The sequence below is a fragment of the Phymastichus coffea genome, unplaced genomic scaffold (genome assembly GCF_024137745.1).
Source record: "Phymastichus coffea isolate CEN01 unplaced genomic scaffold, Cenicafe_Pcof_1.1 PCOF00087, whole genome shotgun sequence".
Classification (NCBI taxonomy): Eukaryota; Metazoa; Arthropoda; class Insecta; order Hymenoptera; family Eulophidae; genus Phymastichus; species Phymastichus coffea.
In genome coordinates this window covers 109,415-125,196 of record NW_026706898.1, presented here as the reverse complement: position 1 = coordinate 125,196, position 15,782 = coordinate 109,415, and the positions used below count along the sequence as shown (strand labels likewise).

The following is a 15,782-nucleotide window of genomic DNA, read 5'->3' as shown; positions in this document are numbered from 1 at the left end:
TTTGGGTTAGGCAAATAGCCCAAATAATTATCGGCGGCCAACACCTCGGGCGTTGCTCGCTCGCTTCTCTAACTTGCGGATTGCATTAGCGCGCGCTCGAATTGTCTCGCGGGAGCAGCAGCGCGCCGCGCTCAAATTGTCTCCGATGCAATTTTCTCTCTCGCTCACGAGAGAGCGGCCCGCGCTGGATTCTCCAAGAGCCGCCTTTCCCAGCGAATCCAATGCAATTAGTTCTTTTCTTCGCGCCGACGGAATTATCGAAGCCGCTACTCACACGTGCGCCAGTCAACGTCCAGCGTCCGTTATGCATTTAAGTAGGCACCAAGGCACCGGTCTACGTGACCACTTTTCCTTCGACGCTGCACAATTCACGCGTATCACGCGTATCTCCGGCTTTTACGGGATCATTGCCATCTGGCAGCTCTAAGCTCGACACGCTTCAATCAATCATAAGTTTTTTTTATTCCGCTGAAAAATCTATTGTGCTACTAAAGTTATCATCGTGAACGTTTTCCATTTCGAAGTACCCGCTAAATCCCTTCACTTTTTCTCTTTTCATGTCCCAAAATCTCAATTTTATACCCTAGAATATATTTGCAGGAAAAAACTGATTTACCATGGTTTTCTGATCGTTATAGTACACGAAAATCATTTTTGGACGGCTCGTTATCTTCCTACGGATTAGTACTCCAGATTAAGTGAAGGATATTTCGAAAGAACCAATTTTACCATTTCTATATGAGAACTGGTAACTGAAATTAGCATTACGATTGGGTGTTACGATTAAACGGACTTAAAAAGAAGATTTATCGAATATTTGATACTGACAAAGTGTTGATGATGATAACTTTAAAAGATTGCTTTTTACAGCACAGTAAGGAAGACTTATAATTTTCACTGGTTAACACCAGCTGGCCCCTCTAACGCGATTCGCTAAAGCATGAAAACGCGCGAGAGATGGCTGCGGAGGATGTGTGTTGCGGGTGCTCCGTTGTGGAACTAATTGACCGAAAGTTAGCCAAGTCGATGGGGAGCGAGAACAAGAAGATGCGAGGCTTTCGGGAGGGATCGATCGTTGCTCGCGAGCGTTGCAGCTCGAACTCGAGGAGCTTACCGTCAGCGTTGGGTAATTGTTGTAGTCGTTCAGCGAGTAGCTCGGCAGGTGATTCGCGACCGGCATCGATGTTGGTATGGACTGCTGGTGTTGTTGTTGTTGTTGTTGCTGCTGCTGCTGCTGCTGCTGCTGCTGTTGCGCCACTGCTGCCGTCACTGCCGCTGCCGCCGCCGCCGTCGTAGCTGTCATCGTTGCCGTCGTTGTCGTCGCTGCCGTTTGGCCATTCGTTGGCAGTGACGTCGTTGACAGCCCGTCCGGAGTGCCCTGCACCACAAGCGGCGTGCCAGCCATTGAGCCCGTCAACTGATAGTCCGAATCTACCGAGGAAAGCGTCGAACAATAAGTTAAGATTTTGTTCGAAAAATGCAGATGCAAGGTCGGGCGATGCTAAAATGCAAAAGCCCTCTTGAGTTGTTGACATTAAAGTGCTACGTTGTCCAAAGCAAATACCTATAAAGTTTGAATGCGACTGACGACTGACCTTTATTGGTAGGAATGACATCAGGATTGCGGTCGTCGGGATCGTACAGGTCTTCTGAACTTGGCGCGGTGGCTTTCTTCAGCGGCAAGTCACCGGGCCTCTGCGCCCTCCTGTCGCTGCGCACCTTCAGCGCCAGCAGCACCGTGACCGTGCACAGCAACAGGGCCACAACGACCCCTATGAGGATCCCAAGCAAAGGCGTTATCTCGAAAGGCACAGGGGTCCCTGTGAACAGCACGCGCACTACGTACGTGCGTTACTCAATCGAGTGCCAACACATCGATATTGCGACGATGATATATATGCCACGCGATAAGAACAAACAGTTGGCTCAATTACGCGCTTCAATTAGTTGCCAGGTGACACTGTGCCAGCGTGTAAATCTCAGCGGTGGGAAATCAATCGTCGCGATAAATAACCGACGTATCTCTCTCTTTTGCGCCGTAGCCGTGTGCGCGCACGCTTCCAAGCGCTTCATAAATTGCCGGAACCGACGAAATTATGCGCGCGCGAATTTATTTCGACGTATGCAGATTAGAGAGTCGCGCGGATAATCCAGCGCTCTCTCGCATATATCCCTCTTAATAACTCTGATTCAGATCTCTCTCTCTCTCTCTCTCTCTCTCTCATTCCCGCCCCTTTCGCGCCCGCTCTCTCTCTCTCTCTCTCTCTCTCTCTCTCTCGCTCTCTTGTAAGCTCGTTTGCAACTGCGCACTCGAGTGCTCTAAGAACGCGTCCACTTAAATATTCCCTCTCGTCTCTATTTCTCTGTCGTGCGCGCGCACCCGAGCTCGCGATTTTTCTGTCTCGAGCACTTGCATATTAACGAGCTTCGTCCTGCCCAGGGAAGTCCTTCGAATGCCGATATTCATTAAGGTTTCGAACTTTCGCACTTTTATATTATGAAATAGCTCCCGTTGCAAATGTTCTGGCTTCTACCAATTGCCGAGTGTGCGATGCACTCCGAGCTGCTTTTCGACTAGATTATTAAATTTCAGACACGTATTTTGTTCGTTCGCTGCCACGCCGGGACGGATGCGAACTACATTGGTAGCTCACTTTTCCCTTTGTCCAGCATGTAGGTGAGATGCTTGGTTTTGTTCTTGTACGCGATTCCAGCCACTTTTTTTCACTCTGAAAAAAAGATGAGCACCACTCTACGCTCGAATGACGATACCAACTGATTTGTTCTGACAATGGATACGCTCGAATGGTTGTCGTTGCTGTTGCCACGATTTCGTCCATTGCTGCTTATTGCAAGGAAATGCTTACGGCTAGAATTTTGAATATCCACTGGGCGTAGAGAGGACGAAGGTGGCTAACGAAGCTTTTCGTCGCGATACGTCCGAATGGATTGATCATCCATTTAATTGAATTGGACCAGCAGAGTCGTCCAGTGGAATAGCTCGCAATCGTTTGAGTATGGGTTCGGTTTCAATTAGACGACCTTGGCCAATAAAAACAACTGGAATAACGAGCCAATAAATTTGCTCGGTGGCATTTGCCGTAAAGGCGCGCGGGCTGAACAAGTCGCGTAGCACACGCGGCAGAAGCGCTCTAGATTTATGTAAGATTCCAGGACATTTAACAGCAGCACGTGTAAGTTACACAGCTCTAACTCCTTCTCTTTTTCTCAATTCCCTGTGTAAAGCAAATGTTTGAACTTTCTGCTGGATGGACGCTCTGTGAGAGCACAGTGTCATCTCGCAAAGTGCCAACTGGATGTTTCAACTGGCGAAAAGCGCGACGAGACCAATGAAAAAAATGATCAAGGAGCCGAGTAAAGGTATGAAATGTGCACTTACGAAAGCTGAGAGACTCACCAGTCTGCTTTTCAGCGACTTTCAGGGTGAATCCCTCGAGGAGGATTGACTCGCTGCGGCCCTTGGAATTGACCGCATAGACGGCCATACGCAGTATACGTCCAGACTCGAGCTCGTGCACGTTGAAAGTGGCGCTGTCGCGCGAACTCAGGTTCGCTCGAAGCTGCCCCGTCAGTTGGTCGTAGACCTCGAGCTGGAAGTGTTGAGTTTGGCCGCCGTCGAAGCCCGGCGTGCACTCGACCGACAGCGACTGCGTCGTTTGGTTGGCCAGTGTGCAATTGTACGGTGGCTCGGGTTTACCTGTCGACGGGCGATTCATTTGTAACCTGAGCGCTACGAAGCGAGCGAGGCGGCATAGCCGGGGCTATTAGCGGAATTATCAGCCGGCAGACTTCCAAATTGGAGCAGCCTGCATCAACGAGGAGTGCATCGGCGTCGATGCACTCAACCCGAACAATCTACTCGAGGTTCGAGTTCGCGCGAGAAGCACTTAGGTGATCGCGATAATTAACGTGCAGGCTGTTTTACAACGGGAGGCTTTGATCTCTGCCGTCGTTAAAGTAAGCCGAGTTAGAATGCGGTAATAACGCGAGAGCAATGAGACGACGACTGCGATGGCAAAGGAGCGAGCGGCTCGCGTGGTTGTCGACGCAGCCTTGGCAGAGGCTCGTCGAGCCAGCCGCGGCAAGTGCTCGTTAGCCCGCAAAGTGCTGCGCGGAGTAGCTACGGCGCGCACATACGCAGCATTGAACGAGGCGAACGCGGCGCGACTTCATTAAGCGACACTCGCCGAGGCGACTCAAGGCATCGGGGTTGACGCGACGTCAGTCTTACCTGCGGCGATAATGTGGAAGGCGCAAGGGCTTTTCTGCTGGCCGACTTGGTTGTTCGCCCAGCAGAGCACGGTGCCGTAATCCATTTCGTTGACGGGCTTGTACGTAAGCACGCTCTGAGCTTGGTGCTTCGAGTCCTTGTAGCGCGCTTGCGGCACCTCGCTCATCTCCTCGGTGTTGTTGAACGTCCAGCGAAAGCTGTCCGGCTCCGGGTAGGCCTCCACCCTGCAGATCACTCGCGCCTCCTCGTGTCGCGCGACCCCGTACACTCGCTTCTGCTCGGGCAGGCAGATCGGCTTGTCTGTCGGCACGCGAGAATCGGACCCACGTGAGCGAGCGCGCTGAGAGGGGAGCTGCGCTATACTCACACATTATCTTGAGCTCGACGTTGTTACTGATGCCGTCACCCTCGACGTTGCTGGCGATGCAGGTGTAGTTGCCCGACTGCGAACGACTGACCTTGCGCAGCGCTAGGCTCGTCTGCTGCACTATCATTCCCAGCTTGGCGTTGTTCTGCAGCACGTTGCCCTACGCCCAACACGCAAAGTCACATCTTGAGATTTTCGAGGAAAGCTCCGCGGCATTACGAAGAAGAGGGTGCGCCCCCGGACGGAGATCAGTTGCGCGTGAATATTCGTCTCCTTATGTCGGCCTGGCTGAAGCGTACTCGAGCGCACTCGCGGATTCCAGCGACTGTACGATAAGACCGGGTTCTGTAGCGAACGCGTGCACGTCGAGAGGTCCGTACTTTCGTCGGAGAGCAAACGGGAGAGCAAACGGGAGAGCAAACGGAGTCGAGGAATGCGCTCTGATAGCTTGCGACCGACAACGCCCGAGAAATTAGAGCCTCGTCAAAGGTAAAGGCAAATGCGCTTAGTTTTCCAATGAATTGGGCGCGCTTTCGCCCCGGAAACTTACATTGTGCTTCCAGATGACTTTGTACGCTCCGGGATTGGCGTCTACCTCGCATTCGAAGTATACGTCGTCGTTCTCCTCGATGTCGTCGGGGTTCATGTTGGAGCCAAGCTTCAGGTTGAGCATTGGAACATCTATTTCAACAGAGCAAAAGCTTCCTTTAGTTTGACTGCGATTCGCGCTCGCGCAATTTCTCGATGGTTTTGTCTGTTGCTCGAGCTAGGAAATACATTGCAATACGGGCAAACGGAATATAGACGATTAATGCGCGAGCTCACAGTAAACGTTGAGCCTCAGCGTGTCCTCCTCGACGGCTCCTGCGATGTAGGTATTCTCGGCTCGACACGTAATTAGCTTGCCATTGTCGTGCAGCGACGGCACGAACGTCAGAATCGAAGATGTCATATTTCCATCCGGCGATACCTGAAATGCAGTCCAATGGGAGCGTATTATTGCGAGTCTTGTTGGCCTGCTTATCGTTCGTTCAAAAATCAACTATGTCTAAGTGATAGAGAGTAGCGCTGAAAATTCAAATTCAGTCCATTGGGCAAGGGAGCACGAGCAGAAGAGATGGCGAGTAGAAAAACAACGAAAAAACGTAGCGACTTCATTAGCGACTGGGTCGGCGCTGGCACTCGTTAGCGGCTGCACAAGGCCGATTCAATACTCGCGTGTGCGTCTGCGGAAATAGGTGGCGTTAGCCTTTAAAGGGCCAAGCGATGTCCCGACTACGTCGAGCGCGAAGACAATTTAATTAGAAAGTCAGCGAGGCGAGTCTGCAAGTGTTGGACCAGCCGAGCTCTGCAGTCAGACGAGTCGGACGAACCTGGCGAGTAATACCGCCTAACTGGGCTGCCGAGTCGAGCCGTCGAGTCGAGAAAGAACGGTACGAGTCCCGCGAATTCGCCGTGAGCGCGTCATCCGTTATACGGCGCCTGCCGAGAAGCGGACCAAGTGCGCACACATTCCGCGCCTCCGGCCCTGTCGCTGCGGCAGCGCCCAAACACGAGCTCGGGCCTGGGCGTGTAGAATTCGAGAGCGAGGTATGCGCGCCGACTTCATCTGCGGTTGGCGCGTGATGTACTGCGAGAATGTCGATCGCCGGTGCCGAGCGCGACATCGCTGGCGCGCGTCACGGCTATCTTTCTGCCTGTCGCTGCCGCTGTTGGCGCCTGCACTTCTGGCCGCATCGAGCTATTTGCACCGCGCGATCTTTGACGGAATGCGACCGCCGCGCTCGCTGCGATCATCCGCGCGGCCGTTCGGTCGCTCGCGGTTTCGATTTGGCGTTAGGCCGTCCGTCGCTTGTCCGATTGCGAGTAATTCCAGTAGTTCCGTTCCGTGCTGGCTGCTGCCTTGAGGAGCGATCGATGCGTGCAATTGCAGCCGAGCGCCGACTCGAGTACTTTGATTTGTCAATAACGAAGAGCCGCTCGTAGTGCGCGCCGAGGCGTCTTGTTCTGGTGGTTTCCTCCGCGTCTGGTGAATCACGCGATCGTCGTCGGGCATCGGCCGAGCGGCGGCAAAAGGGAGCAGGAACGAGGAAAAAAGGAGGAAAAAAGGAGGAAAAAAGGAAAGGCGAAAAGGGAATTGGCGTTATCCGTGGCGATCGGCTCGCATCAGAGGCGAGGCTACTATATGGGGAGCACAGATGCACAGATCGCGAAAACATCGGCTCTCCGCGGGCTAATTGCCACATGGCGTGCGCGCTAATGTTCGAGGATGTAAATAGCGATAGCGCTGGCGCTTGGGCGCGCTGCTAATGTTGCCGCCGAAAGGAGCCAGCGTTCAATGGCGAATGCGTGAATTTTAACGAACGAATGGAAACTTATTTTTCTTCGGCTTTCTAGCCGGAGAAAAATAAGGATGGGAAGTAGCGATCGCGATCGAGCGAAGGGCTCGCGAGTCATAATCAATCTTGACCTTTACGCAAGCAGCTAGAGCTTGCCATTAAACAGTCGGCGCACGGCCGCGCGCGGAGGGTTTAATTTTCGGTAACAGCTCGGGAAGAATCCTGCTGGCGCCGTCGCGGGCTTTTATCACCTAATGCCTGAGCGCTTACTCCCTCTCTCAGTCTCGCTCGGCTTTATTACGTGAAACGCTCGTCCCTTGGCGTACAGGGCGCCTGTTTTAATCTCGCGATTAATGAAAAGTAGACAGGGGAGAGAGGCCGAGCGAACGAGATAGAAAACGAGGCCACAACATCTCTCTCCCTTTGTCTCATCACTTAACGTTAATTCACTGCTGAAATGTCTTTCTTTCTCACTCTTTGAATCTTATTATCCGTGCCGAGGACGTGCCTTTTTTCTCTCGCTAATTCCTCGTTTCTTTAAATTTCCTCCAATTTTTCTTGCTGCCCATTCTCTTAACCTTCTTTTGTTTCATCTCCGTATGACGAGACACCTCATTTATTCGCTCTCCGGCGGGAGCAGCTCGCCGCTTAATTAACGAAGAAAAGAGCAGAGCAAAGACCGACAAAACGAGCTGGCGCTGCGGATATTGACCAGCTGATGATATTTTTTAATTTCAGGGGGTCGCCGCCACTTGCAAGTGGTGTATTAAAATAATAACAAACAGGACGGAGAGGGGCTCGCGCAGACGCGGAGACGAGCATCACTGCTCGGCTCAAAGGCCGAGCGTTTTTATTTTACAGCGACGACATAGCTCACCTTTTCCGTGTAGTTGCTGAGCAGTTGGCCCTCCATGTACCAGGTGAGCTTGGCAGGCGGTCGCGAGCCCACGCTCATGCAGTTGATTTCGTACTTGCGGCCGGCGCTCAGCGGCGCGTCCTCGCTCGTCAATATTGTCACGTTCAGCGGACGCACTGTAACAGACCCAACAGCCTATTGTTAATATTGCTTCGTTCAAATACAACTGGATTTTCGACCGATTTGCCTTCGGACAAATTAAACTGTAGACGCGAACAGATCTCAGCGATACGCCGAGGGAAGAGAGCAGGAGAGCTCAGCCGCGATATTTTCGATCTGATAAGCTCGGCGATCATGCTAATTCTCGGCTAGTTTAAACTCGGCTAAGTACTATACGCGCTGAATAACGTACATACTTCACGTCTAATCTTTACGATCCTCCTGATTGTATCACTGACAGTATGATGTATTAATCGTCGTGCTGACATTTGAATTTCACATTGTCATCGCCACGAGTCCACGAGGAAATTTGCACAAGATCAAACGAATCAGGTGCTCAGGTGTGCCCTATTGTGTGTTGCTGGCAAGTCAATGAAGAGCAAAGAAAGAAAAAAAGGAGAAAGAACGAGGACAGCTGTGTGCTGGGCGTGCAGGAGCGGCTGGCATGAAAAGGAGTTGCAAGATTCTCCATTCAAGCAGCATCGAGCTTTCCAAGTGAGGGCTCGGAATTAAACTTTCCGAGCTTCGAACTTTCGACTCCCAATGAAAAATTTTCCGCGCTTTCTGTGGCCTTTCCTCCTTCTCTCTTTCTAGTCGGCTTTTACTTACTCGTCCTTTCTTTTATTCCTCTTCTTGGCACTGGACTATCTATATATATGTAAATGCGCGGCGAACCTTAAAGGCCTTGGCATTCGTAAAACTCTTGTTTGCTTCGCCGACCCAATGATTTCCTGTTTCTTTTATTCCAGCCAAGTTTTCCTTGAATTATTCCCAACAACACCCGCAGGGTGCTATTCCCTTGTTAGCCGATAATTACTATCGAAGGCCGCGGTATTCAACGAGTAACATTTAAAATAGTCATGGCTTTCTTGATAATTTGTTTGTTTTTCTCGATCGAGTTGATCGATTGCCAGGGGACTCCAGTAATGAAAAGTATATGCTTAATCAGATACATCGGTCTCGAGAGTGTGTCGCGCGAGTACGTGCAGGCCGCGAGAATAAATCGAGCGAAGAGGTTGATTTGCAGTTACATGACAAATACATTTGATACCGTGACTGACATTGATGGAGACTCGCTTTCCGAAACTCATAAATCATCAAACGTACCGAAATAATGAAGTTATCGTGGCACGAGCTGCACGGTCGCAGCCCAGAGAAACCATCAACGTTTATCGCCGTAGTATTGCGTCAATAGTTGAGCTCTGAATATCGATTAGTAGGTCTGTATTGGCGCTAGAATGATGCGCTCGAGGAGTTGGGGTTGGGTTGGGTTGGGTTGGGTTGGGAATTGAAAAGCTTCGATTTTCGGAAAACAAGTGGAAATAAAAAAACAACAACAAGAACAGGAAGCTTCGAGGATAAAGTCCCGAGGCAGTAATATACGGATCGGCTCAAGAGAACTTACTGCTATGGAGAATTGAAAATACACCGGGAGCGCGTTCAGGGGGCTTCGCAGCGTATGCACGTGAGCCGGGATTAACTTCGAGTGAGCTTGGTTATTACCGACTTGTTTGCTTTGCTGCAAGCTCTCTCCCGTATAAATCCATTGTAGTAGCGAAACGAGGATTATCAGTTCTAAGAGAGAAAAAACAGCGTTAATCAGTCCTCCACGGATCTATATATGGTTTATCGGCTTACGGGCCTTCAATAGTAACGAACGCTAACGAGATTCCAACTGCCTCTTTACGCGTCGAGTAGACGCGCTGTGCTTTGCCGTTGATACACACGGATCCAGCGAAAATTCTTCGAGGACAAGTCTCCTCTGTGATTCTGTGATAAAAGCAGACAGGGCAACGCGCGAAGCGGCGGCGACAAGTTCGCTCGAGAGTAACGGTCGACTGAACAAAGGCGCGTGCTACAGAAGAATAACAGGCTGGGGGTGCGCGTTGAGTGTGTTGGGCTCGTCGACCGATGTGGCAGCGACTGGCAGAAATAAAGCGCCTTGTTGTGGGCCCACTCCGCGACGCGACGTAGGTCACCATCAAGCTGGAGTCTGAGAGGCCTCTTCACGGTGGTTCAAAAGAGCCAGTGCCAGTGTCTTTGCTGACTCAGCCTCGAGGCTGCAGCTCCTACACCCCTCGCATCTACCTTGGATTCTACCTTATTCTCTTCTAGCCTTTCGCATTCTCTGCTTTTGGAACCTAGCGCTTCCAAATCATTTGGCTTTCTGTGCCCGCGACTCTGCTCCAGCCTACTGCGTCGTTATTCCCTTTCTTCGAGCCGCAAGGTCTTCTCTTTCTATCGCTTCCCATCTGCTTTTCTATTGAGCGTCGCTATTTATTGCTCTCTCTCTCTCTCTCTCTCTCTCTCTCTCTCTCTTCCGTTTTTTTTATTTTTATTTCTATTTTCCCAGTCGAGTTTACTCCCTCTCCAGACTTTCCAATTTCCCACGACTTCTTTTGTCTTCGGACCTCCCGTTCGTTCGAGCATTTCCTTCCTTTCTTCAAAATAAATGAATCGCGAGACCAATCGAACAATACTACCAAACAAATCTTAACATTGTTTTTCTTTCTCGCCAGATTTTCTCGATCTAATCCTATCGTTTTCTTTTCGTTTACCTGATCCTTGTTTCGTCCAATCAATTTTATAATTAGTTTTTGTTGATTTATTGAAACTTTCATTCTTCGTAATTGCTCAAGGGTTTTAAAATTTCAAAGTTTTTTATGACAATTTTTGAAAAAATCACGATGAAGCAAGTGATTTTCGAACATTTCCGACACTAAGAAAAGGGTGACGAACTACATTTTTTGAATAAATAAGATGTTGGACTTACGACAAGGAAAACGAAGGTTTGAACCGATCACCTTAAAATATCTTCGTTACAATGGTTTTTAGACGACAATAACGAGAATTTCTTGTGTTCTCGATGAACACCGGCTGGTCCCCTTAACAATGTCTTTATGTGATTACAGATTATAGACATATTAGTAAATAGTTATTGCATTACGTCAGTCGTTGGTTGTTTTAATATATGCCGGAGTTTGAACGAGCCACTGCATTGAATGGATTAGCGTGAACTATTCGGCAAGGCCACGGAGCAAGGAAATTAGAAAATCATTAATGTAATGGAGAAAGCATTGAACTCTTGCATAGTTGTTCGAACATTGAAGCTTTTAATATAGACGTTCAATTAGTTTGGCTTTGCTTGAGAGGAAAGTCAGACTGTCGGACAATGGCGAGAAGAGCTGAGTAGCTTATTAAGAGAATAAACGTAGCATGTTAGCGAATGGGTGGGCGTGACAAGGGGATGATAAGCGCAAATGAGCAACTGGCTAGCCGTGTTACGGGGAGTAAATCAGACCCATAGGATGGTTTGGCATAAGAGCGAGTCCATAACCGGGATACTGGCCTAAACTGGCCTGAACTGGCCTAAACTGGCCTCTAATTAGTCAGGCTCGATTAGGAAGGAGGGCTGCTGGTGGGCGCCAGCTCAATTCAATCCTCGCTGCTTGCTCGCTCTCTCGGCCTAATAATCTCCCCATCGGGCGATTATCGTTTCTGCTTATTCGTCGCTCTTGAGGTCCTCTTGAGCGTCGGTCCTCGGCACCTCTAGGGAACCGCTTCATTGGGCGATCTTCTTCGATTGCCGTGGCGCGCCCGGATTCCCGGAGAAGAGCCAAGCGAGATTAAGAAAACGAAAGTACCGTCGTCCTTGCTCCATTAGTTTTTACGCCCGATCCTCGTGCTATGCAACGCCACGCTGAAGCTCCTCTTTTTTAGGTGAGCGACTTGGCGCGCGACTTGGCGAGCGAGCGCTCCGAGCTTTTTCGCCTCTTTACTTTCTCGTTTGCCATCCTCGCCGGGACGTCGCGATATCATCTTCCTTATCTTGCCAATTTTCCTCCTCGTTTCTCATCCGATCGTTTGCGCCATGATTAATTTAGATTCCCGCCTCGGCTCGCTTGCGCGCGATCGATGGCTTCGCGGGCCGCCGGAACTTTATTCAATTTCTCGGTGGTGCGCGGTCCGCCAAGAATTTTCTTCCTTGTCGCTGAGGGTGAGAAATCGGGCCGAGTCGGCCTCGTGTTGGCCTCGTGTCGGCCTCGTGTCGGCCGAGTTTGGAATTATCGATCAGCCATGCACACCATACATGCTGCGCAGCTAGGCGGATTTGTCCCGTTAGTGCTGCGAGCCGCGCCGTTGAGAGCAGCCGCAAGCTCGTTAGCTGCCTCGTCAAAGGGGCCGGCCGTGGAAGGGAACGACGCAGCTTAATTAAATAACTCGCCAGACTCGTCGAGGCTTCAATTCGTATCAGGCAGAACGAGACACCGCACTGGCCGCCTTGATTTCTCCGGAGATGTGCGCACGCCGAGCGCGAGAGCGACCTCTTTGGTCGCCGGAAGCAGCTCAGCGTCGCCTTTCCCTTCCGACCTTTCCAACTTGAAACGAACAAAGCACGAGTACGTGTTGCTGCAGTCGGCTCTCAGTGGCGGAAATCGATTATCGAGTCAAGCTCGAGCTGCCAGATGAAAGGCGGCCGACCAACAGATGACCTGGCGCCTATAACGATTTGTCCATGGCCACTCTAAGCTTGTGTGCGGAGCTCGTAAACGATGTTGCAGTGGTGCTTTCGCGCTCGGTGCTGCTGATAAGAGTACGAGCGATATCAGTGCGCAACCTAGTCGCTCGTTCGCTCGGGGAACATTTGTGCGTTGTAATTTTATGCGTATACGCGCCGTCATAATCGCAACACTCGGCTGCTTACTACCGTTCTTTTTGCTGCGTATTGCTTTATTATTCTCGTATCTGATGTTTCTTCCTTATATTTTGATGCCGCAAATTTTCAGCACCTCGGCGTGCCAACTCGGAACGTCGATCAACGATGTGAGCTCTCGCGTGTTCTCTATCGCGAGATACAGCCGCGGTTATGCAATTCCTTAGAAAATCGAATGCGGAAGAAAATGTATTTTGCTTTTCTGATACATTGAAAGCTAGGTTTTCATCGTCACAGTTCTTTTCTTTTTGTTGGCATAGGGAGTGTTAATTTTGCGAATTTGAATTGGAGCTGCGTCGGAACTTGGATAGGAACTCTACGGGCTAGTTTGTTTATGTGCGAAAGCTCGAAAAGCCAAATAAGCGAACGAGGATGCGCTGTTTCTCTGCGCTAACATACTAACGCTCGTATACTTTGATCTTCGTTAGCGGGCGATCAGCTTTCAGCCCGAAGATCGCGAGATGTGGTCGAACGATATGGAATCGCGCGCCGTGCATAGCGCTGATTATGCGCGCGTACGCGGGGTCGGCAAGGGTCATTTGAAAATTTATCGTGCTCGCGCTCTCCTTACTGCTCCTCGTTCCGCTCGATAGATCGCACGCCGCGCGTCCTCCCTAGACGGACCGAGGTATTGGCTGGTAAAGAGGATGGACATCAATTAGGATCAAGGTGGGCAGCCATAATCAGACATCAGTCAACGCCACGGGGGATGCTTGCCCGGCCCTTCGACAAGTCGAATGTGGTCGGCAAGTCGATGTACGTACAGGATGCGAGCTTCCAATCATTTGGTGCTTTGGTGCTTAGGTACACAGAGCCGAGGTGAGTGAATATCCTTTGGGGTTTAGCGACGACAAAGACGTGCATGCCGAATCAGCGCTGATGTATGCGAGAGCGCGTTTAAGCTGTCAAAGAGAGTGCGGAGGTGCGAAAAGCTGCCGGGAAATGAGTGGCAAGTGAAGAGCTGTGCAAGTGCCGCTTTTCAACGGTCGCCAGCGATGATCGGCAAATCGGTCCGCAGCCACTCGGCTCACAACGCTGGCTCTAGCTTCCGACGCGATTAGCCCTCGCTGCCTCGTTTAGCCTCGAGCCTCGCGCGCTGGCTAATGAATGAGAGTAGCTTTGTGCAGCATCTCTCTCTCTCTCTCTCTCTCTCTCTCTCTCTCGGGGCTATTTTTTGCCGTCGAGCTCCTAGCTATTGAAGCAACAGACTTTTTTCGCTCCTGTTTCCTTCTGTTTTCCACTCCTGTTTTTCTCTTGCGGTTGCTTAATTAGATTTACTACGACTATTATTGTCGCAACATTAATATGCTTATCCGTGGCCTTCGCGCTAAATAAATCTTCCAGTAGAGTCTTATCCACTAAGCATAGGCCATGCGCGGCCACTGGCTATAAAAATCTCAACCGAGCCGCGTTCTTAATTTACGAGCCAGTTCCTCTCTCCGTCTCGGGCTCGTGCGTGCGGCGAGCAGCGAGCGGTGAGCGCACGTCAAAAAGTCAGGCTTATTTCGAGTGCTACGCGTCAACAGCTAAGCCGATGCTGTTTAATGCTCTGTAATTGTCTTTGAAGTTACAATTGATCGATTCAATGTGGCGAGAGGATAAACAAGAGCAAGATACTTACAGTGCATCTCGATGGCCACCGAGGCCGAGACGGGCAGACTGATGTTGTTGTTGGACGCTTGACACGTGAACACGGCGTGCAGATCCGACCTGTCAAGATTTCTCACGACCAGCGTGTTACTCTTGACCGACAGCGAGTCGCCTGGGCCGTCCTTGCCATCTAGCAGCGTTTCGCGTCGCCACCAACGTAACGTTGGCTGTGGTCGGCCTGAAATCAGAGCGAAAGTCATCCTTCAATTGCATATCATTGCAAATAATATACGTTTGGGCGATACCATCGAAAAATCGTTGGCTGATCCACGAATCATTTTGAGGTTGAATACCGAGAACATTTAAGGCGAGTACAATGAAAGATTTCAGTTTTACGTTGTAATAAAACGTTGAGCAGGTTTTTCAGTCGCGGCAACAATACAATTAGCTTAATGTGTGCGCGCACTTGAAGCTTTGCGTTGGTTTTCTTATGCTTTTATTTGTGCGTACCGGCAGTTTTGCTTATTTTACGAAGAACAGCCAGATCAACGAGCCCATTTGCCGGCTTTAATCTTTGAAAAGCACATTACGCATCACTTTCAAAGATAGACTCGTCACGCCGAACAAAAGGATAAACATGAGCGAGGTAGGCAATGACACGGAAAAAAATGAAAGAGCGCAGACAAGTGTCGATTTAATTAAGTCGGAGTAGCTAAGTATTTGAGATTATTAGTGCGTCCTTTGCCGAGAGGGCATCACCAACGATGAAGCGATAATCACTCGCCTCATCTATTTTCCTTTCTCTTCGCCTTCGCCTTCTCTATAGTATAAATACGTTCATTCATAATTCATAATGGACGTTGCGTGCGGATAATCCCCGGAGGAGATAGACGCGACGCGAGCTACCGTGCGACGAAAACGAGCAAAATAAAAGCTGAGTGCTCGAGCGTGAGCGAGCAAAAGAATAGTGACGGAGAAAAGCTATGATATATAGTGCCGACGCTATCGGTTTTCTATTTCCGCCCCCCCCCCCCTATTCTCGCTCTCTCTCCTATCCTCTTGTTTGTTTCCACTGGCTTTTTCTTCCGTCTTCACGGTTCTCTCTTTTTCCGTTTCTCTTGCTCGATGTGTAGAGCAACGTGTTTACTCGTATTACCCTCCTTCGCCGTTTCATTTCATTTTACAGATATTTACTCTCATCAACGAAATTCAATATTGCGTGGTCGATAAAAAGACAAGCGCCAAGATGACTAAGTCAAAGTGAGCGGCAAGAGGTCTGCTATGCGCAGGAAATACCTTAATTGGAAAACAAAGTTTGAAATTCTAATTGACAATAGTCGCGATCGTCTCGCAGTCAGACCTCAACGTCGTGTTATGTTTCAATAGGCCATAAGGTTGCCCAGCTTTTTTTTAAAAACACGCTATTATAGGCTGGTATAAAGGAT

At 50.0% G+C, this 15,782-nt stretch overlaps 1 protein-coding gene across 4 annotated transcripts in view; it reads right to left on the bottom strand.

The window, feature by feature from the left end:
* The window catches only part of LOC131669120 (nephrin-like), a 132,115-nt gene that overhangs the window by 15,976 nt on the left and 100,357 nt on the right, over nucleotides 1-15,782 (bottom strand). For 2 of the 4 annotated variants that reach the window (XM_058943764.1, XM_058943761.1), the window contains exons 5-13: nucleotides 14,369-14,575; nucleotides 7,836-7,990; nucleotides 5,445-5,589; nucleotides 5,170-5,300; nucleotides 4,620-4,779; nucleotides 4,253-4,552; nucleotides 3,401-3,718; nucleotides 1,596-1,838; nucleotides 1,115-1,431 (exon numbers count right to left, since the gene is read on the bottom strand). In XM_058943764.1, the coding sequence (XP_058799747.1) occupies nucleotides 1,115-1,431; nucleotides 1,596-1,838; nucleotides 3,401-3,718; nucleotides 4,253-4,552; nucleotides 4,620-4,779; nucleotides 5,170-5,300; nucleotides 5,445-5,589; nucleotides 7,836-7,990; nucleotides 14,369-14,575 (1,976 nt within the window). The remainder of the gene's footprint in view (nucleotides 1-1,114; nucleotides 1,432-1,595; nucleotides 1,839-3,400; nucleotides 3,719-4,252; nucleotides 4,553-4,619; nucleotides 4,780-5,169; nucleotides 5,301-5,444; nucleotides 5,590-7,835; nucleotides 7,991-14,368; nucleotides 14,576-15,782) is intronic. The other 2 variants (XM_058943762.1, XM_058943763.1) reach the window with 2 other exon arrangements.